General features: G+C 37.7%; 1 protein-coding gene and 1 pseudogene across 2 annotated transcripts in view; one reads left to right on the forward strand and one right to left on the reverse strand.

Moving 5' to 3' along the window:
- Window positions 1-1,044: 1,044 nt before the first annotated feature.
- Window positions 1,045-4,774, forward strand: LOC118577926 (annotated as a pseudogene).
- Window positions 4,775-6,741: 1,967 nt separating this feature from the next.
- Caap1 (caspase activity and apoptosis inhibitor 1) overlaps window positions 6,742-23,220 on the reverse strand; it is a 53,972-nt gene continuing 37,493 nt past the window's right edge. The window contains exons 6-7 of one of the 2 annotated variants that reach the window (XM_036177622.1): window positions 22,896-22,934; window positions 6,742-8,128 (exon numbers count right to left, since the gene is read on the reverse strand). In XM_036177622.1, the coding sequence (XP_036033515.1) occupies window positions 7,692-8,128; window positions 22,896-22,934 (476 nt within the window). In that variant the 3' untranslated portion in view covers window positions 6,742-7,691. The remainder of the gene's footprint in view (window positions 8,129-22,895; window positions 22,935-23,220) is intronic. The other variant, XM_036177623.1, reaches the window with a different exon arrangement.

A 23,220-nucleotide genomic window follows, 5' to 3' on the forward strand; every position in this document is an offset into this window, starting at 1 on the left:
TTCCTTCTAACTATGTTGTAATAGGCCAATGAACATGATAGGCATAAATACAAATTTATGTTAATTTGGTGATTCTAAATATCACATAAGAAATGGAACCTTATTTAAAATTCCCACACCAAATGTGTTTGTTTACAAAGGGCAAATCTATCACAAGACTTCTTAATCTTTTATGAACTCTGATAAAAATATAATCTATAGAGAAGATACACTAAAACAACAGAGTAATATAAGGAAAATATATATATATATATAAAACTTACCTTTTACAGTGACAATAAATTCTAGTCTCTTACATTTTTAAAGGAACATTAAAATATTGGCCCATTTAAGTCTTTCAAGTTGTAGGTTTTAAATCTGAAGCACTTTCTATTTTATAATCAAAATACCTATTTCCTGCCCAGCTAAAAGTCTCCTATCCCTTTTTCTTCCCACCAGATAAACCACCTTTCCCAGTCTCCTTCAGAATCTCACTTCCCAGACAGGCCCTGCGCTCTGGGTCCAAGGCCTTCCTCACTACACATTCAGCTTCCCATGATCTCCTGGCTCCACTGCCCACTGACTTGGAGAGCACTCCAGAAGGCAACAGAGAATAGCAAGGAGTGTGATGACTCTTGGATAGTGTCTGTTCATGCACATAGTAGAGGATGCTCATGAGAAAATAGGACAACCTGCAGCCTCTGAAAACCAGTTCCACAAGAGAAAACAAAGGCTAGGTCCTTTCGCAACCTAATTGCTCTCGTGAATGTTGTGCATGCCTAATGAAAGAAAACATGTTATTAGAGCAAAAAGAAGGTTGCACCTGACAAACTACTTCAGATGTTCAAGTCCCAGAGCAGAAACAAAAGCAACACATAGCTGGACATGGGGGCTGGGGGGTTGGGTGGCGCAGCAGAGGCAGGTGTGTCTTTGTGAGTTCAAAGCCAGCCTGGTCTATAGAGTGAGTTCCAGAGCAGCCAGAGCTACACAGAGAAAGCCTGTTTCAAGAAAAACAAGATTAATACAGCAAAAACACAATTGCCCCCCAAAAGTTACTCATACGTAATGAACCGTGGTGAGAATTATATGGAAGACCTTCCACAGACAGACTTCAAAAGAATGATTTTTACTAAGTTCAAACAACTCAAAGAGTATATAAACATACTTCAAAAGGACAAAAACAATAAGCTGAATGAAAATGTAGAAGCTAATCCAAGATATGAAAATAGAATTCAGTAAAGGGGTATAATTGCTGAAGAAAAGCCAAACCGAAATGATGCTGGAAATGAAAGAGTCAGTTAGTTAAATGAAAGCTTGAAGGGAAAGCCTCACCAACACAATGGATCATGTGGAAAACAGTGCTCGGAAACAAAGTAGAGCAACTAGATCACTCAGTTAAGCCCAATATAAACATTTCTTTTAAATATGAATGGGTCATGGTAGAGCTTTGGGACACCATGAAAAGACCTAACCTTCAAAATAGGTGCACAGAAAAGAATAATACCATAATGAAGATGTAGAGAACTTTTCAGTAAAATCACAGAAGAGAACAGAAAGATGTTTGTGCAGGTACAAGAGGCCTACAGAACACCATTATAAGTAAGCTAGGGCCAGAAAAGAAACGCCCCACAACATATTACAGCTAAAGCATTAAAAGCACAGAATAAACAGGGGTATTACAATGGCTCCATATGTGCACCTCACAGGACTGTCTTGGCTCACTGCGGGGAGGATCATAGACTGCTCTAATAAGATGAGGGTAGGTCTGAACAGCACGGCCAATCAAAATGCAAGTTCCATTCTGGAACCACTACCTTAAAGACACCGATATTTCCAGTTAGATTAAAAGGGGAGTGTGTGTGTGTGTGTGTGTGTGTGTGTGTGTGTGTGTGTGTATGACAAAGTTCTCTGTGTAGCCTTGACTGTCCTGGAACTCACTCTGTAGACCAGGCTGGTCTTGAACTCACAGAGCTCTGCCTGCCTCTGCCTCCCAAGTACTGGGATTAAAGGCGTTCACCACCATTAGCCAGCCTTATAGGGGGAACATTTACAAGATAACAGCAAAATCTCTGGGAAGTTAAAAATAGGATTTTTTTTCTTTATCAAAGAAAATGGTGAAAAACAAAACTGAGAAAGTGGAAGAAAAAAGATGAAAATTAAAAGTAATTAAAAGAATTTAAAATCAGATAACCCAAAAAAACGGGTAAAACCAAAACAGAGAAGAAACACTTGCCCAGGAATGTTTCAAAAGTTTCCCAGAGATGAATGGATGAAAATCCTCACCCTTAAACTTCATTAGAGGAATAAAGATCAGACTCGAAAAGCTTCTATAGGGAAAGAGACCAAACAAAATGAAACTGTTCTTTCTCACCAAAAGCTTTGGGGGGAAAAGAATGTAAATTGTAGTTTCCAATTTCGTATTTATTAGTTTTGTTTTATGTGTGTGCATGTTTGTGTTTTTTCCTATATTCTGATTTGTTTTGTTCTGTTGTTTGCCTGTTTGTTTTCTAAAGAGAGAGAGAAAGAAGGGATGTGGAGTTTACTGGATTCGACGGTGGGAAGGATCTGGGAGGAGCCGTAGGAGGAGAAAACATGACCAGAATATATGAGAAAAAAAATTTCAATTAAATAAAAACCTCAACTTGACATTACTTACAATAAATAATATGTTAAAAAACATCTAAGTTTATGGACAAAAGTGAGTAATTCTGAGCAGTACACATACCAAGAGATTCTGACAACAAAGACGTTAATTGGGTAAAGAAAAAAAATCACAGCTAATCTACAGTTCACACCAAGGAGTCCTAATAAACAAAGGGCAACAGCTGTTTCGTTTTGAACTGCAAGAGAAAGGGAATGGAAGAACCTTGAACTTAAGAGCTCTTTTTCACAAGTCTGGTGGTCTACTATATTAGAATTACAGGCTAGTGTAGCTGCAAGATACTGGACACACGGCTAACCATATAGTTCCCTCATTGTATGGCTATCTGGACAAGCTACACAGGTGCTCAGTGTAGAACCCGAACCCTTTGTTCTTTAACCCTCACATTCATTACATCACAAGGCATCTACTTTTTCAACCACATGTATGGTATGCATATGTGTGTGTTCAAGTTTACATATGTGGGCTGGAGGTTAACATTGGAAGTCTTCCATCTTCCATCGTTCTCTAACTTACTGAGGCAGGGCCGCTGAATTTGAACCCAGAGCTCACCTACACAGTCTAAGTAGTCAGCTTGCTCTGGTGAGCAACTGTCTCCAACTTGGAAGCAGTGGAATTACAGGTGGGATGTCTCACACACACACAGTATCTACATGTTGGAGGGACCCAAACTCAAGTCCTTATGTTTGTGTGACAGGTGCTTCATCCATGGACCTACATCCCAAGTTAATAATGCATCTCAAGTACTAGACATTAAATATACCTGAGTGCTTATTGGTAACAATTAACACTTAATTTTAAAAAGGGATTCCAGTGACTGGAATGAACAGGATTGCCTGTGATCACAGTACTTAGGAAGATGAAGAAACAGAGGAATTACCATGAGTTCCAGGCCTGCCTGAGCTAATATTAAGTTCAAAGACAGCATGAACTACATAGCAAAACCATGTCTCTGGCCAACAAGGTGGCTCAGTGGGCAAAATCAGAAGCTACCACCCTCAAGACCTAATTCAATTCCCAGAACCCACTGGGTAGACAGAGATAAGTGATTCCTGGAAGGTGTCCTCTGATTCCTACACACACTACTGAATGTGTGTTCATCTCCCAGGCACAAAAATCAATAAATAAAATCCACTTTTAATTACAAACTTAATTAAAAACTTTTTCATCTCAAAAAGCTGACTTGGGGCTGGAGAGGTGGTTTAGTGGTACGAGTATACACTGCTCTTGAAAAGGACCCAAGTCAGGTTCCCAGCATTCACATAAAGCTGATCCCAACTGCCTGGAGCTCTAGGGGCTCTGCAGGCATCTGCCCGCGTGTGCACACACACACACACACACACACACACACACATATAACTGAAAAAGTCAGTATTTTATTAAAATCTACTTAATTCTTAAGATTTAAAAATGTAAAAGTAAAAAGGTAGCTGCCCATTTCACTAGCCACACTGTCCTGTGTGGTACTGCCTGCCACCACAGAGTGTGAAGAACATGGACAACTTGGGATCAGCGGTATTTCCTGTCTACCACCTCTTCTTGAATATGAAGAAAAAGTACATACTGAGCTGATCTCTGAGGAATTCTTCCAGTTCCTTTATCCTAAAACTGGTGTAACAAGACCCTACAACTTGGAACTGGGGTTATCTTGTATTTTCTATTTTAAGAAATAAATGTAATTAACCCAGAGACCTTCTCTGCCATATCAATCGTAGGGTTAATTGTCTATGTGATTAAAAATCATAGTGCCTCTATTTGGAGAATTTATCAATAAACTTAGTAAGCAAAAAAATTGCTCAACTAGAAGTAAAGCAAGTGAGTATCAAAGGAATTTGGGGTACAGCAGGCACGGAGAAGGCACAGCAAGCATTCAGAAGCAGGACTACCTCTGATGTTCAGAAGAATAACCTTACTGTGGCCTTGGGGGTCCCTTACCAGCAATAGCTTCACAGAATACAGGTACATGGTTACATAGTATAGGAGGCAAGGCATCACCTGGACTATCGTATTTCTGTACAGGACACGATGTGGCAAAAAGACTGGGAGTACATGATAGACTGGGCGAAGCTTATGACGCAGAGCATCTCTACGAAGCCGGGAGAGGAGGCACTGCCAAGCGCACTGCAGATCTGAAGCTGCCGGCGCCTGACTGTATCTGTCTCAACTAAGACAGCCAGATAGAGTTCACTAAGTGGGAACTGGTCTGTGTGACAAAAATCTTCCCCTGTTGCTATTGAAACTACAATAACAAAGACTCCTTTAGTGGCTTACACCCATTGTCCAGTAAGGTCCTTCAGATCCTTGATCTGCATCTGAAGTTGTGTGGGGAGGGCTTTTGAATGAGCAATTTGCAGCAACGTGCTGGCTGACTAAAGTGACCAAATTATAGTCTACATTTGTAACTAATTGTACTATCTTGCAATAAATTGACAAGTAAAATGGAAAAAAATATGTAAAAATAATGAAGGATGAAATTTTAGTTAAAGCACTGATCTTTTAGTTTGTAACAGGCACTCAAGGGGAAAAAAATAACTAAAGTTTCTTTTCCAACTTTTTATGAAGAAAGAGAACTGAGAAATTTTAACATCTTTAAGCTGTCCATACTGTAGATTTACAAATGTGTTGTCCACATTGAAAATGGAAATAAAAATGTGTATTTTATTGTAATTTTTATTCATGTTCAAACTATGGAGAATTCCCTTATTAGATGAGCAATCATGGGGCCTGGGACCTAAGGTTTAACTCAAAAAGTTTTGAGGAAAGACTTATAATAATATACTGCCTATTCATCGTAAGGAGTTGCTAGTGTTCCTTTAAAAAGACACTTTACTAGACAACTGCTCATTAACACTGAGAACCCATCATCAGCTGCCACACAGCACTCAAGATTTGGGTTACAGCCAGACATGGTGGCATACCATTAGCCCAGCACTGGAGAACTGGAGGCAGGAGAATAAGTTAGGACCAGCCTGGACTACAAGCCAGTTCATGTCCACAAAATAGGGGACATGATCATGCCCTCCCAGCTAAAAAAACACATTTGGGTCATTCTCCTAGTCATGTTAAAACTATTTGACACTAAGTGGAAAACTTGCCTTTTGTAACTTAACTACTAGTCACTCAAGGATTTCCTCACTTTACAAAAGAATTCTACATACAAAGAGGTAGTTCTCACATCTTCACTTATCAGTCTACTTCATGCTTAAATCTCCTTCAGTGACCTTCAGTGACTTTCCTGAGTTGGGGATTATGTAGTGACAGGAGAATTACATGTTATTTTGATATTACAACACATTTCTAACACAAAAGTTCTGATTTTTTCCAGCCAATCATTTCAGAAACCTCTCCATACTTTGATGTGGAAAACAAGTTTGTTTTTTTTTTTAAAACCAGGCACCTAATAATCTTTAATATGTCTAGTTCATTCTTTCTTACACACATATTCTACTTCAAATATCCTCTACAGCATATACCAAATAGAACAGATACACAAGGCTTTATGAACAGAAACTAAAACTCAGATTTTTCTACTCTTGTATATCTAATCATAGAAATGCAAACTGCTATGTTTTATAATTAGTAAGCAGTAATAGTCATTCTGTACTGTTTCATTATTTTAACATTTATATTAGAATATTTCACTATAACTGTACAGAAGCCCTGACAATGAGCACATATTGCTGAAATCATACCAGTGTTTCCCAGCTAAGAGAAGTATTTCATGTGACAAAGATTTCTGTGCTTCATTAAATTCAGAGAGGGGGAAAATGAAAGGATTATTTAAAGACATGTTCAGGAGCAATAAATCCATCTGTAACAGTTTATAAACTTGGCTTCTGTGCACCTAAAACCTATCGAGATCAACACGTAATTAAGTCAGCTGATCAAAGACAATTCCTGTAAATTGTGTGATGAAGCTTCCTATATTACATCACTAGAGTATGGTTTATAAATAAAAATATATCAAGTCATCTGTTATAATGTAAGACAGATCCAAATTTCTATTTTAGAAAAAAATTCATTTATTTTAAGGGATCCTACCAAAATTTATTTTGGTATCAAACAAGTGTAACTAGTAATGAAGCAAAAGGTATCTATAATTGTGGCAAGATGCTAATTTGTTTATTAAAAAGTATACAAAATTAGCTTAATTACAACATCAATTTATCAAAGGTTCTTAAAGTCAATTTTGCCTTTGGAAAAGTATCAAGTCTTCATATCCAGAATAACAGCCTTTTATTATTTTGATTTAAGGAATTATACATTAGATCTTCAAACACTGACATCAAATGAAACCCTGTATCATAATATATTACCCTTTTCCTGAAAGCTTGGAATGTAAATGAAAATTTATTTTTTTTAATTGGAGGAAAAACTGTGAACAAAGTACCCCCAAAAGACCAAACATATGTCAGAATGGCTTGTTGCTGGAATTAAACAGGAACAAATTAACTTTACATTGCTAAAAAAATAGCCTTAAGTTGAGTTTTTTCTTTATTAAAAAAGCTTTGAAAGCAATTTCAGATCTTTGAGCCTTACAACAAAACAGTTCATTAGTTTTAGCTAGGAAACTCACATTCACAAAAGGCATCTTCAAACAGTACATATCTTAAAAGTATATATATACACAAAACTAAAATTCTTAAATTGTTAACAAATCTAGGAGCAATAATTTAATATTCTATTGAAAAATACAGGTAGCCTTAAGAGAAACATGCTTGGTCAATCTTTCTTAAAGCTTTTGAGTTTGTTGCCCAAACATTTAAAAACAAAGAAAAAAATATTCCAACTCCTTCCTGTTGGCTTTTAAGATATCAATTTACACACACAACTAAAAGAAATACCCAGGGTGTCCAACTATATTTGCCTTGAATTTAAACACACATCTATAGTGTACAATATAAAAGTAAAAAAGATATATAATTTCAGCCTAAGGTGAGTTTACCTAGTAAGTTTTACAGGAGAAATACATGAGACCTGAAATAAATGTCAGATACAAAATTATATGACATGGCTTCATTTAAACACACACAAAATTCAAGTCAGAAAACTAGACTGGCTTCTTTATATCACCAGCTTTCATGAGAGCCTTAATAGCTCTTGCCCTCATCTCAAGTTCTAGAAGTTCCAGTTGCTGAGCAGAAGGCTGAACGTCTTCTGGAGGAGGAACAGTCAGGGTGGCCGCTTTGGGTTCCTTTAGGCTAGACTCTGCCAGTCCCAGAATCTCATTCACACTCTTTTCAATATCTTTCTCCAGGTCATCTATCTGACCAGCTTCACTCAGGACTGTATTTTCTGGCACTTCTGGAGCAGCGGCGGCGGCGGCGGCGGCAGCGGCAGCAGCGGCGGCGGCAGCGGCAGCAGCAGCGGCAGCGGCAGCAGTGGCAGCGGCGGCAGCGGCAGCAGCTTCTTCGTTGCATGGGCCTTCTATATCGCTGTCATAAGCATCTGCATTTATACTGAGTACATCACTATCTTCCCCTTTGCCTGAAACAAACAAAAGAAGGGGGTGGGGGAGAACCATGTAACCCAAAGCTCTGGGTCAACGTTTCCTTCTACTTATGATGAAGGGGTTGCCCTGACCTCCCCACTGCAGAGGCCCAAGTTCACCTGTAACCCTTCTTGCTCGCACTTCTTCCCTGACTCTTCAACTTGAAAAACAAATTCTACTTCATGTAAACCCTAAAGCAGTTTCCATTCCCACTTGGTAAAACACAGACCACTGGGAAACAGTCGGTCGTAGGGAGTTCCCTGGCTCAGTTTTCCTAGTTAAAATGTCATGCTTATGCCACACTGAAGTTTATGGATTACACAGTGAAGACTCATGGTGAAACCTTTTCAACAGAGCATTATTGGGAAACACAGTTTCATCACTGAGGATACACTTTGCTTTGTAGACTAGAAAACAGGAAAAATGTCATCATGGAGCTAGATATTCTGTACATCACTTATCCCAAATCCTCTCCTATACTTAATTCAAGCACTTGGTTCTGAATCAACAAATGAATAAAATTGGTATACAAGTATTTTAATGTTATAAAACACCGATGTCAAGAATTTAATCTAAATATAGATTTATGATGCTCAAGTAACTGTCTTGGCCTTAGCACTGGACATTACCTAACTTTAGATATCATTTACAATTCTGAATGCTCATTTGTTATCCTAATTTATTTATATTTTAAGTAAAAAGCATGTTTTTATTTAAAAATTAATTATCAAACTTTTGGTCTGAGAATAAAACTTATTTATAAAATATTGAATGGCAAACAAAAACAAGTGTTAACAAATGAAAAAAAAGAAACAATTCTACCTCATTTGTTTTATAACAGATACTCTACTAACCTTAACTTGCATCACTTTAATTATAAAACCACTTCCAACTCCAAAATTAAAGTAGAAAAAGCCAATATATTATTTTTGTTGCCACAAATAGAATGTGCAAAAAGGTTGTAATTTTAATAGATTCTAAAGAACATTTCATGTATCTCCCCAAAGACTTCCCAAAGAAGCAAGAATTTCCAAACAGCAAGTGAAAAATTACAGCAAAATGAATAATTATTCTTCTTACAAAATATTTGATAGAAATATTCCAACTTGAGATAAAAACAAACATAAGAAAGCATGTGCTTTGTTGTTTAAAACCTCAAAAAAAAATTCAACATTCAGGTGGAAGATTTGGGGTCATCTACAATCAAACTGGTTTGACATCTGTACAGAATACATGAATTACAATGTCATGAAGGTTTCCACCAAGAGAAATCTAGGAGAGCAGGCAATGCATAGCAGGGTTAGGATCCCTCTGAGCAAGCCCCTGGGTGGGAGAGGGGGGAGGTGGCTTCAAACTTTTGGACAATATTGAGGTCATTAAGACTGTGGGAGGTCTAGAGATGTACTAAGTGTTTTGTATTATACAATGGCCATGAGTCTTTGGGGGCCATGAACAGAAGGTTAAGTATTGAATATAAAATGTTACTGATGGGCTCATGTGACCTTCCAGCTGGGGAGCTTTTATTATGAGAGGCTGTAGACGTACTGCCCAGCCATGGGAATATCTTGCCCTGACTCCCCTGCTCTTGGTTTCTGTCTTGTTTTGCTTGTTCTCTCTGCTTCCTGCCTGCCACGACAGGGACAGATTCCGTCACACACTCCCACTGCCACCATGCTGTCTTGTCTCACAGCAGGCCTGGAAATGGAGAGCTCAGTCGGTCAGACTAGGACACAATGCCTGAAACAAGGTACGAGAGGAAAGATCTAATTTAACTTCAATCCATGGTTACATGGCAACAGGAAGAGAAAAACAGCCACAAGGCCAGGGACATGGTATCTCCTGGGTGACCTACTTCCAATGATGAGGCACTTAAAAGTTCCACAACCTCTCAAAACAACATCCATGTGGGACTAAGGGTCCACTGCAATAGTCTGTGGAGACATTTCACACTCAAATCATAATGCATGTTCTTTATCCCTGTCAGGAGGAAGACCTTTCTGGGGCTAAGAAGCCCAAAGTTACACAAACATTTGCTTAATCTGCATAATTTTTAAAGCCTGTTTATATGGGCTTATTTAAGAAGTAACTGGAAAAAAAAAAAAAGAAAGAAAGAAAGAAAGAAAAGAAAAGGGTTGGGGATTTAGCTCAGTGGTAGAGCACTAGGCCCTGGGTTCAATCCTCAGCTCAAAAAAAAAAAAAAAAAAAAGAAGTAACCATAACTAAAGAGTCACTCCCCTGAGCTTACATAGTAAAATGCTTTATAAAATCAGTACCACCAAAGATTTAGGATCAAAATGTTCATACATTCAGTCCCAATCTCAAAGGACAAAAACCTAGTGAAGAAAATCTTTTTGAGTGTGTTTCAAACATTTAAATGGACACGAGATATGCTGCTTTATACCTTTGCTTTTCTATCAACAATACATCTACTCTATCACTAAAGAAATTTGAGCCGGGCAGTGGTGGCACACACCTTTAATCCCAGCCAGCACTTGGGGGGCAGAGCCAGGCAGATCTCTGTGAGTTCAAGGCCAGCCTGTTGTTCTACAGAGTGAGATCCAGGACAGGCACTAAAACTACACAGAGAAACCCTGTCTCAGAGAGAGAGAGAGAGAGAGAGACAGAGACAGAGACAGAGAGAGACAGAGACAGAGAGAAATTTGGTGTTCTCTGTTCACATTCAAAATTATCAAATCCAAGTACCTTGAGTTCTCTACAACACAATATTGCTGAAGGCATTCATAGGTTGCATCTGTCCATCGTAAGTATACCATAGGTATCAAAACTTTGTAGCATTACACACCTGAAATGATTTGACATGTATACTTCTTCACAAAACGGAAATAACTTGTAAAAGCCATTATTTGAAGGTATCAATATCATTTTTAGCCTCTCTACTATTTAAGTTTTATCATTTCAGTAGAAACAGTCAGTAACTCACTTTTTAAAATCATCACCTGAAAACATATGAACACATTTCCAAAATCATTTGCTCTCATCGTTTCTCAGCAGTGGGGACTTGTAATGATTTTTCTTACATCTCACAAAGCAGAAAAGGCAAAGCTTACACATTCTTTTCAAAGAAGTGATTATCTTAAACGCCTCATTCAAAGTTCTTAAAATTGTGTGATCATGTGTTCTATCCTTCTATACTCTCACTCTGGGTGTGTATGTACACACAAGAGTGTGTGTGTGCACTCATTTTCAGGAAAAGTGAGTGCCAATTTAAGTCATGTAAGACTTGTACAAAGTACCACCTCAGTTTACACCTAAACTTACAAGAGTCTTACAGTAACAATGTAAAAGGTAAATTATTTCTAGTCTTGTCAATAAAATCTAGTCACTAGGAAAAGCTTAAGCAAATAATGTGATATCTGCTTTAATAAAGCTTTAGAATTACTTTTCAGAAATATATGTTCAAACTTTTTTCATTACAGATATATTCATGTACCATGAATTATGATAAGAGCCCCAAAATTCATTTTGTAAGCAGTTACATACTTGGACTTTACAAAAACACTAGTACCTAAATCCAGTTAACTACTCAAGTTTTATTAAAGATCTTAAAAAAAGGTTTGATGTATGCATGATATAAACAAAGGTTATTAAAATCCAAAAAGAAAAATAAAATACAAATTAACCTGAATTAAAATATCAAACATGCAATTAAAATAATAAGAATAAAAATTCAAACTATTAACTAAAACAATAAAAGACTAATCAAAAATAGCACAGGGGAAAAAAGTCAAGAAAAAAATAAAACCCAAGTTGCTGATGTTACGGAGCTGCAGAATAATTAACTTTATTCACAGGAAACAGAGTCTGTGATATATTCCTTATATTAACTCTGCTCCTCCAGTAAGATGGGTGACCCCTCATATTATAGACCTTATAGAGCTCTTCGGAAAAAAGCAATATAAAGAGTGGAGCGGAGTGATTATAAGAAAGGATTAAAGGACCTTAAGAGCTTGGCTAGGCTACAGTGCTAGGAAAACAAAGTGAAAGGAAAAAAAGCCAAAAGTAACACAGAGCACCGGCCTCCTCGGCAGCACGGGACTCCCCGGCAGCACCGGCCTCCCCGGCAGCCTTCGCTCAGGCGGTGCCGAAGCCATCTGTGCCGATGCCCGTTCTATCACACTGTCCTCTGGCCACACATGCTTTCATCATTTCTTTTGCTCTCTCCCTTGCTGTCTTCTTTCTGTCCTACCTGCTTGATTCATCTCCCCAACTCTGGACACGAGTACTAAAGAGTTCTAAATAATCAACCAGTTTATCTAGACTCAGTATCTGGACAGAAATATTAATCTATCATTACTCAAATTAATCAAGGACACAAGTGAATACTCTGATTTCACAGAGAAATATGTTACATTATTTGATGAGCTATAGCTATGAGCATGGAATAAAAGCACAAAGGCTAAACATTTGACAACTAAACACAACACCTTATACTCCTCAAACATTTTACTGCCAAGGAGAAGAAAAATAACCAATATCCATTCAGTTTAACATACACTTCTGGGCCAAGGCTTATAGGTTCCGTCTCCAACACTGAGAATGCACTGAGAGACACACACCCACAAGTAGCATACAAGTGGTATAAATAAAAGGACTTCCACTACGGAACAGGAGAAGCTAAAATGTAATGCTTATATTTTACTATAATCTGCAACAAATTTCACTGCTTGAAAACTGTAAGGTTTTGTAAAATTAGGTAAAAGGAAAACATTTCATGTCACAAACTTGATTTTTCATAAGTGTTTTAGAACAGTCAATAAAAGCAAATAAACACAAAAACACTGATGACATCACCTGAGTTACATCACAGTATGAATCTTAAAAGTTAAAGGTTATTTTAAGTTATGTTAGCATATTTAACACTTACAAGGTCTTATTACAGTCTAGTTGTTAATTCACTTCTTATTTGTAACAAGAAAGGCTAGTCTGCCTATGAAACCTTCTGAAGGTGCACTATTACATAAAGCCAAGAGACAAAGCCTACAAGAGGGAGTATTTACACAGCTGTCCAGATACCTGCAAATGGCAACTAGTCACACAGGAAATACCTAAAAATAGCCCAAAAATGATCTGAAGAAAAGACAAGTAAATACAAGTCTTTCGTAAGCAAAAAGAAAAATAAAAAACCCACAAAGAAACAACAAAGTGGCTTCAATTAAAGTTCTAGGGTTAGGGGTCTAGCCCAGGAGCAGGAGAAAGGCCCTGAGTAGATCCCTGGTACTGTTTAAAAAGGAAAAAAAAAATGAAAAAGAAAAAAGGAACAAAAACTTACAATTCCTGAGACAGGGACAGAATTCAGTAAAACACTACTAAAATATTTTTGTATTAAGGAAAAAGTATAGAAATATTTTTATATTTAGTTATGAATATGTATTATTAAGAAACAATCAGAAACAAAGGCAAAGGGTAGCAAAGCAGTAGAGCTGGCCCTGTGAGTGAAGGTGAACCTGACCTGAGGCCTTGAGAACAAGAGAACTGTCCCCACTCTTTGCTACAGGCTGCACTGGGTGAGATAGCCAGAGCAGTACTGAAGAGCTCACCCCAGTGGTGGTGATGGCAAGTTAAAGCTGGCAGGCTGACCAACCCAGCTACCACCCAGGCCCAGAAGCAGGGCTATGAGTTAGCCCGCTCAACACCCACCACATCTATGAACTTCAGGAGCATGTGAAGGGGCAGGACCTACAGACCCAAAACTGCAGGAGCTCCACAACACAGGACAACAACAGGATATCCAAGAGGATCCCAGTGCAGGCCTAGTATCAGTGCAGCAGAAGCCAGAGTTATACCAATGAATGGCTCATTGCAATGAACACTTACCAGTAAAGATGTACAGACTGAAGGGTATACCGTGTGACTCACTGGTCCACACTACAGAATCTTGTGTGTGTGTGTGTGTGTGTGTGTGTGTGTGTGTGTGTGTGTGTGTGTTGGGGGGGGGGGGGGGCGCGTTCAGTTGTTCTTTTAAATTTGGTTTTGGTTTTGGAAGGAGGTTGCAAGGGCAGAGGGTGGATGCCAAAGGATGGAGAGATGAGTGGGGTCGGGATGCATAATGTGAAATCCACAAAGAATCAATAAAAAGTTAAAAGATGGGGGCAGGGGGAAGCAAGCAACAGGTCAGGCATTCCACAAATTAAAAACCACAAAGGACCAATGAATACATGAAAATTTTTTCAACATAATTTCCAATTAAGGAAATGTAAATTTAAAAGATACTGCTTTGAAACCAGGCATGGTAGCACATGCCTTTAATTGAAACACTCAGGTGTTTAAGGCCAGCCTGGTCTACATATTGAGAACCTGTCACAAGAAAACAAAACAAAAAGATACTACTTTTTACTGGCTAATATATATCCTTTCAGCCAGGTGGTGGTGGCATATGCCTGTAATCCCAGCACTCGAGAGGCAGAGGCAGGTGGATCTCTGTGAGTTCGAGGCCAGCCTGGTCTACAAAGCGAGTTCCAGGACAGCCTCCAAAGCTACAGAGAAACCCTGTCTCCAAAAACCAAAACAACAACAACAACAACAACAACAACAACAACAAAAAAAAAAAAAAAAACCTAGAACTTTCAGCTTTTGTGGAACAGGAACAGGGCTGGAGAGATGGCCCAGTGGTTAAGAACACTTGTTGCTCTTGCCAAGGATCTGAGTTTAGTTATCAGCACTGACAATATGACTCACAATCATCCTTAACTCCAGTTCCAGGGGATCATACACCATCTTCTGACCTCCAGAGGCATCACGTATACACACTCGTACATACAAAATTTTTAAATCTTAAAAAAAATTTTTTTGAGTAAGGAGTGTGGAGAAACACCAATAAGCAGCCTTGTGGGGGCTGGCACTGAGGGAAGATCTTGCATTCAAGACCAACCTGGGCTACAAAGAAAAGTAAACCAAAGAAAAGCACGAGATTTTTGCAGCAGATAGAAACTATTCCAGAAACCCACAAGAGGTCAAAGTACAGAGTATACACATAACTATGGGGTACCCACCCTAAAGTGAAACATGGATAGCATAGCCCCTACATTCAAGGCTCCAGAAACATCAAGAAAGAGGAGACAGAAGTATTCTAAAAGGCTGAGGACCAGGAGGACTTCTGGACATGACAGGGAGGTTATACCCATGAACTATCAACAATGTGATTGTCTGCACAAGACCACACTAGTTGACATCCCATCATGAATTGGGGAAGGGCTCATAAGGTCCTACCCCTATAAGAAAAAGATAATAAAAATATAAAGGTCCTTTTTATAAACTTAAAAAGCAAACTGAATCATTATTAGTATGCTAAAAAAAAAAAAGAGTACTTCACTAAACATGCAATCATTCCCCCCAAACTAAGAATATTTTGATTCAAGAAGTAGTAAAAATAATGACTATTCTACCTTCATTCTTTCCTCAAGAGATATAAAGAAGTAGAGGGAACCCATGGGGGGTTGGGGAATTACCACCTTAAAATGAAGGTGGAAATCACAAAAGTATCCCAAGGGTTTTGCTTTTTTTGGTGTTTCCTTTTTCCAGAATGATCAGAGAGAAGGCATACTTCTTATGGGGAAAGACAGCTTAGGGATGTAAAAAAGGCTCTATATTAAACTTTATAAATATTACCCAAATTACAAAATATCAAAAGAAACGTAACCTCCAGAGAAGTGATTATTATGATCACATTTTAAGGAGACCATAATCATTCATCAACATAGAAGACTGGTTCAGAGCCTGATTACACTTGTAACGAAAACCAAGCCAAAGACTAAGGGAAACCAACAACAAATGCCTCGGTGAGGACAGAAAGAAAAACCACTCAGAAACAATGCACTTTTCTGAGGAGGAACAGCAGGTGAAATAAACCAACTCTGTTACAATGCTAGAGTGTTTTGCTTTCATCTTCTGTATAAAGAATAATGTATAGACTATGGGCCAGTGAGATGATGGTACTTTTCATCAAGGCTGACTGATGATCTGAGTTTAATCCCCAGTACTCACAAGTGGAAGGAGAGGACAGATCATACACAGACACACACAGACACACAGACACACACACACACACACACACACACACACCACTTTTATCCATTTATTTCCTTACTTATTCAAAAAAATTGACTTAAGTCCAATTTTTATGAACTAGTACTGAGGACTTAAAGGAACCAAAGACATAAATGAAACGCTAATGAAGCACTCTATTTAAATAAGATAATCAGACATAAATAAAAAGTACTCAAGGTAGGCAGCTACTTATGCGTACGGACCATGTCCAATTAACACGTGGATGCCCTTAAATATTTGCCAAGCTGTAAACAATAACTAGCAGTATTTACTAGGCAATGGTGGTAGGGATCAGGTGCTGATCAGTTCTATATCAAGAAGAGGTGAGACAAATGGCAGACTAGGATGTTTCACAGATTTGGAGCTATTTGATTGTTTGGTTTGGGTTTTACCTAACCAGTTTGCTACTCACATAAATGAACTTAAATCTTAGGTGTAGACATTTGGATCACAAGTACTGAAACCCATTCGCACTGGCAGATTTCCATTTATACTCTGAGATAGGCTGTGAACTAGACATCTAATAGAGCAGTGCAGTGCCAGTTATCAAATGAAGATGGCTTCTTTGAAACTACAGCCCAGTAAACATGACACCAACCCCTAGGAAAGTCGAGGTACATGAGGTCTATGAGCTCTGGAAAGAGGGAAACAGGCTAACTACTTTAAGCAGATCAGATGACGTTTGATCAAGACATAACTGGCATATGAACAACTCAGGTGATGAACTAGAGAGCAAACACCAATAGCAAAGACAAGAATGCTTGGAGTGCAGAAAGCATGCAGGCTTTCTTCCTGTCAGTCTTAGGGCTAGTGGTGAGAAAGTTCACAGTCCGGAGGCACTATTCTTGAGAAGTCAGGAGGAGTACAGGAGGGCACCACAGAGAAAAGGAAAGTCATCAACGGGTCAAAAGCAGTCAGGAGTCAGGATGAGCAGGAAGCAGTGACTTAGTTGGTAGCAGCAGTTCACAAGAAAGGGAGAGAATGGGTTAGTAGGTGATAATTATCAAGAGACTAGGACCTGGACACAAATAGAGGACTATGCAGATCCTGAGAGTACAGAGTTCATTGTCAGTCTCAACAGGAGGAAAAGGCACATACACAGTCAAGAACAGGTGAATATGAAGAAAAAAAGTATACATCTGTTTCCCTTTTTAAGTTATTTCCAGGCTAAGGACAATTTATTTATCTCTTTAGCCCTAGTGCCTAGCACTAAATAACACTGTGTTAGGTGAAGAGATCAGTTTCAAAATTTTAAAATATACAAACCAAAAGGCACTGAAAACTCATTTTAAATATTATGTCCTTTATTTTTTGAGACTGTAATATAATATCTCTTTTCCCTTTCTCCCTCCAAGCCCTCCTATATACCCCCTCCTTGTTCTCTTTAATTCATGAACTTTTTCACTAATTGTTACATGAATGTATGTATATGTGTTCACTATGTATATGTATATAAACATATACTCCTAAATACATAAATACATCCTGTTCAGGTTATATAATGTTACTTGTATGTATAACTTCAGGGCAGACCATTTGGTATTGGGTTACTAATTAATGTGCTTGCTCTCTTGATAATCCAAAAGGTCTCAGAAGAACTAATGACTATAAGTCAGATGCAAAAACAGCCAGACTTGGGAGATAGCTCTGCTGGTAAAGTGTGAGCATCTGAGCTATATCCCTGCAACCCAGATCCCTATAACCCATGCTTTTTAAAAAAAAAAAAAAAAAAAAAAAAAAAAACTAGCCAGGATGGCACATGCACCTGTAATCCCAGCACTGGGGAGACAGAGTAAGGTGGGTCGCTGGGGGCTTCCTGGCCAGTCAACCTAACCTAATTGGCAAGCCCCATGCCAAACCTTGTCTCATAAGAAAACAAGGAGGGTGACACGTGAAAAACACCTGAGGGTTGACCTCTGACACCTATATACCCACACATGCACCTGTACACACCAAACCACATCTAAGTGATAACTTAAAGCACCCAGTGTACCTAACAGGATCCAAGTATCTGCTGAAAATCTGTGCTATGTAACTTCTGAAATAACTGCCCTAAGGATCCTAAGAAACATATCACAGAATCAAATGCTTAAAATGGACATAACTTACGGAACTAAGGAAGTAAACTTTTCTCAATATACTAAATCAAACCTTCTGTAATTTCATTCATGAAACAAGCCAAGCATGGGGGCCCAAGCATATAATCCCAATACTCAGAGGCTGAGGTAGGAGAACCATACCTGAGCTACCTAATATAACCCTATCTCCAATATTAAAGGGTAAGACATTATTGTCCAAAATTCTTGACAATGTATTTTTTTAAATGTAGAAAATTCTTACACTTCAAAAGATACAAAAACTAATTAAGTATATAAAATGTAATTTTCATTATTTCATTCAACTATTACCTATAGAAAGAGATGAATTAAAAAGTAGGAAAGGTAGCTGGGAATAAGGTTCTTACCAAATAAGCATGAGGACCAAATTTTGAGTCATCAGAACCTATGTAAAAGCCAGGCAGACATGGCAGCCACTCATGGTGACCACACAGGAGGCAGGCACAATCTCCAGAATAAGCTGGCTAGCTAATCTAGCCAATCAGTGAGCTCCTGGTTCAACTGAGAGATCACTGCCTCATAACTAAAATGTGGAAAGTAACAGAGGAAATACATAAGACATACATACACGCGCACAAGCACATACACATGACCACTCACATGTGACTATGCATATACATATGCGCATATACCATACCAAGAAAAAAAATAATGACAAGTAATTTAGGGGAGTCTGGGCATGGTGGCACAAGCCTTTAATCTTAGTATCTAAGAGGCTGAAGAAGTTAGATTTCTTTTTTTTTTTTAAGCTGAGGATCGAACCCAGGGCCTTGCGCTTGCTAGGCAAGTGCTCTACCACTGAGCTAAATCCCCAACCCCGAAGTTAGATTTCTATGAGTTCTAGGCTAGCCTGGTCTACACAGTAAGTTCCAGGTGGGCGGGACTACATAGTGAGATCCAGTCTCAGAAAAATAGTAAAAATAACAATCATAATTTTTAAAGTAGAAAGAACATTGTTTCAATTTCTGGCAATGATGTGTAAAAAAGTTCAAAGAAATGGGAAAAAAGGAACAATTTCTTTTTTCTCGGGGTGGGAAGACTTGCCAGGTTGGCCTACACCACAACTCTTCTTACTTGACCAACCCTTTCAAGTCCAGTCAGAATCTGCATGACCACTTACTTGTCAAAGCTTGTTCAGAACACAAAACAATAGCTCGGAAGGAAAGTAATTAGACATGGCTTTTAAGAATGAAGTAGTACACACTATTTTGGAGTGCTCGCAACTCCAGACTTCTTTGTACAACCTTCTTCTCATTCTCCTATGGCTCTTTAACACTCACACCACAAACGCACGTAGATCTTCTAAGAAGGAGGTCCTTTGCCAATCCAGAGATTTCTGTGGCAATACATACAAGGAAGATATTGAAAATGCATAGGCAACAAATGCTACTTCATTAGCTGATGGCCCTTCTCTTCCTGGCTAATAATAAAAGCCGCTGGTGGCATCTGATTTCCCATAACTTTCCATAACTGGTTTCATCTATATGTGTGAAGTTCTTTTTAGCAAAGTTCAACCTTTCACTCCTCTTTAGAGATAGGATCCTGCTATTTAGCCCAGGCTAGCCTGGAATTTGTTCTCCTGCACTGCCTCAGCCGGTTCCTGATGCCTCTGTACCTGCAAATCCACTCATTCGTGACCTTTGGTCTTAATCTCTATCTACCTATTTTATTTTTTCCCAGTTAGGACTACATTAGATCAACAATGGCAGCAAGATCAAGAATTATTTGTTTTTTTTTTAACTACCCCTCCTCTTAGGAATTCAAATGACCTCACCAAGTGTTATGCTTAATTCTTCTAAATGACAACAAAATATTTTATATAACTTTAAAAATGTTAGAAATAAAAAATAAGTAAGCCATTTTCAATTATTTTCCCCTAGTTTTAAGGTATGACTGGCAGGCAAAAGAGACATGACACATGGGATGGTGTTTGCCATATCTATGTACTGTAGCATATTTAAATTAAGCTACAATATGACTACCCCATAATACATTTGGGATCTATTCTCTCAGCCATTATCAAGAGCCCAATCAACATGCTGATGTATAATCATGATGTTGTACTACAGACCTCTAGAACTTAGTCCAAGACAAAAACTGCTTCGTTGACACTTTTTTCCCTTTGTCTAGCTGCTAGACAACCTGCTTCTCAACATGTGGGTCGCAACTCCCTCAGGGGCCTCATACCAGATACACATACTTACATTAAAATTCATAACAGCAGCAAAATTACAATTCTGAAGTAGCAACAAAGTAATTTTATGATGAGGAGTCCCCACAACATGAGGAACTGTATTAAAGGGTCACAGCGTTAGGAAGGTGGAGAGCACTGACAGCATCTCTCCATTCTCTAGTCCCTGCAATTCTTTGACAGTTTATAGTCTGTTAGCCTGTCTGTAAGGGAAAACATTTTTAAACACCTGCTCTAACACTTATACTTTTTATTCTTATAAACTGATTTACACCATTATAATTATATAGGCATTTTATATGTACATCTATATAAAATCAAAAAGATTAAGGGGAAAGATTTAAAACATAATTAGCTTCTATTATTAATTTACTATATAAATTTTGGCATTTCTTCCTCTAACTCTTGAAATATGGTAAGCATACATTATTGGTGACCACTGGTCTGAATGCTGAAAACTCATTTAAAAATAAAAACATGGGCTGGAGAGATGGCTCAGAGGTTAAGAGCACTGACTGCTCTTCCAGAGGTCCTGAGTTCAATTTCCAGCAACCACATGGTGGCTCACAACCATCTGTAATGAGATCTGGTGCCCTCTTCTGCAGCCATACATGCTGTATACATAATAAATAAATCTTAAAAAGATAAGATAAAAATAAATAAATAGAAGCATTCACCACATAGCTTAACCACTGACAAACAGTTTGTTCCTATTAAAGCTTGCCTTACATATTATTCCTATTAAAGCCTGACTTTCAAATTCTTCAAGCTCTCATTAATATTTTTTTGCAGTGTTGGGCATCACACCCAGGGCCTTGCATATGCTAGGCTAGTGCTCTACTACTGAGCCACACTCCTAGCACAGCCAAGTCATCCTTAATGCTGTCTAGTATTCATTAACTCATGAATTCAAAGGCTAAGCTATAGCTATAAGAGCCAATTAGATTTAGTGGTAAGATCTGAGCCTAACCACAGCACAAATCTTATGTGCATATTCTATGTGTATATGCATTTCTCCAATTTCATTAAAAAAAAAACAAACGAATGTATAAGACTCCAAGTAAAATACAGCAAATGCCTTACTGACACTGATAATTTATGTACTGTATGGTTATATTATTCATTTTAATACCTAGATTCCAGTGAATATATCTCAAAGAATCATCAAATAGACTAATGACTAAATCAAGCATCCTTTTTTTTTCTAATGTAACAACAAAAAATGTAGAGATAATAGAAGAAAAGTTTGTATAGTTCACTCTACCATTAAACAAAATAAGAAAACATATTCAACACTCTGCCCAAGTACAAACAATGCAGCAGGCACTGGTCTTTATAAAACCTGACGATTTAAAACAAACTTCCAGTAAAAGGCCGGCCAGCAGTGCCTGAGTTTGCTGTACAACAGCACCACCACGTGGTGGTTTAAGCAATCTTCATTCAAGCACCTTCCATTATAGGAACTTGAGGCAATCCAATGCATCTTCTGATACCTCTGATAATTAGAAATAAACTCCAAAATGTTAACTAGTGATTTTTTGTCTACTCGGTTTTCATGCTTATGAGAAATACAGTACAAACTAATCACTTTTCTAGTTGACAACTTTTCGAAGGTTTTAAAATAAATACCCACTTTCTCAAGTGTGGTTTTAAGTTTGTTAACATTACAACTTTAAAGAAGTAATGCAAGCATAGATTTTACTTAATTTTTGAAGTTACAATATCTGCAAGCCACACATATCCCCAAGATATGAATAATTTAAATACAGACCTGTATTTAAATATTGCTGAATGTTCTCATGAATAAGTCTGTAGGAAAATAACTCCTTACACTACCAAAGACGGGTTTAAAAGTTTAAAAATGTTTTCTACACAATACCTTCATTAACAGAAATTTTCATTTTTTGATCTATAGCAAAATGATCAATTTTAAATTTTAACACACCATGTCTATTTTAAAAGCAGAGCTAAGTCTTTTTAACAATACAATAACTGATATTCTAGGAAATCTTAAGATCTCAAGCTCACAAAAAGCTTACACAGGTGCATACTCATGTATACACATACACATGGTTGTACTAAAAGACAAAACTGTAATTAATATATCTCTTCATATAACTTCCCTCTGGCTAAGGATGAATGATTTAAAAAATAACTTCTAACAGAAGAGTTTCAATTTTGTTACAGTTCCAATCAATCAAACAATATTATACCTGCATATAAATATTTTCATGGTAAAAGTAGATCTCTAGTTATTAGCATCAGTATGGTAGAGGTTATTTTATGAATTCAACATTCATCTTTAGCACTGCTAGTTTCAAAAATGCTATTTCCTATCAGTACTTAACAAAGAAATACCAACTTAACTGAGAGTGAATGTCCAACTCCTACCTGGATAACTACTCAAATAATACTTCAGCCTTTTAGAAACTGAAAAAAATCAAAAAGGTAATTTGAATTACATGTCTGTTCCATATCGAAATAATAGGTCATAATAAGATTTATCCTGAAAGAACAAACAGAAAACTCAATGCTACTTCATATTTTCATCTATTGAACTTTAAACTAACTAAACTGGAATGATTAATCTTAAATAGTCAAGCCATTAAAATGACAATGCATTTCCGAGGAGTGTTATATTTTTTTTTGTTTTTGTTTTTTTATAGATAGGGTTTGTTTCTCTAGGTAGCTTTGGCTGTCCTGGAACTTGCTCTGT

This window comes from Onychomys torridus, chromosome 2 (genome assembly GCF_903995425.1).
Source record: "Onychomys torridus chromosome 2, mOncTor1.1, whole genome shotgun sequence".
In the NCBI taxonomy this organism is placed as follows: Eukaryota; Metazoa; Chordata; class Mammalia; order Rodentia; family Cricetidae; genus Onychomys; species Onychomys torridus.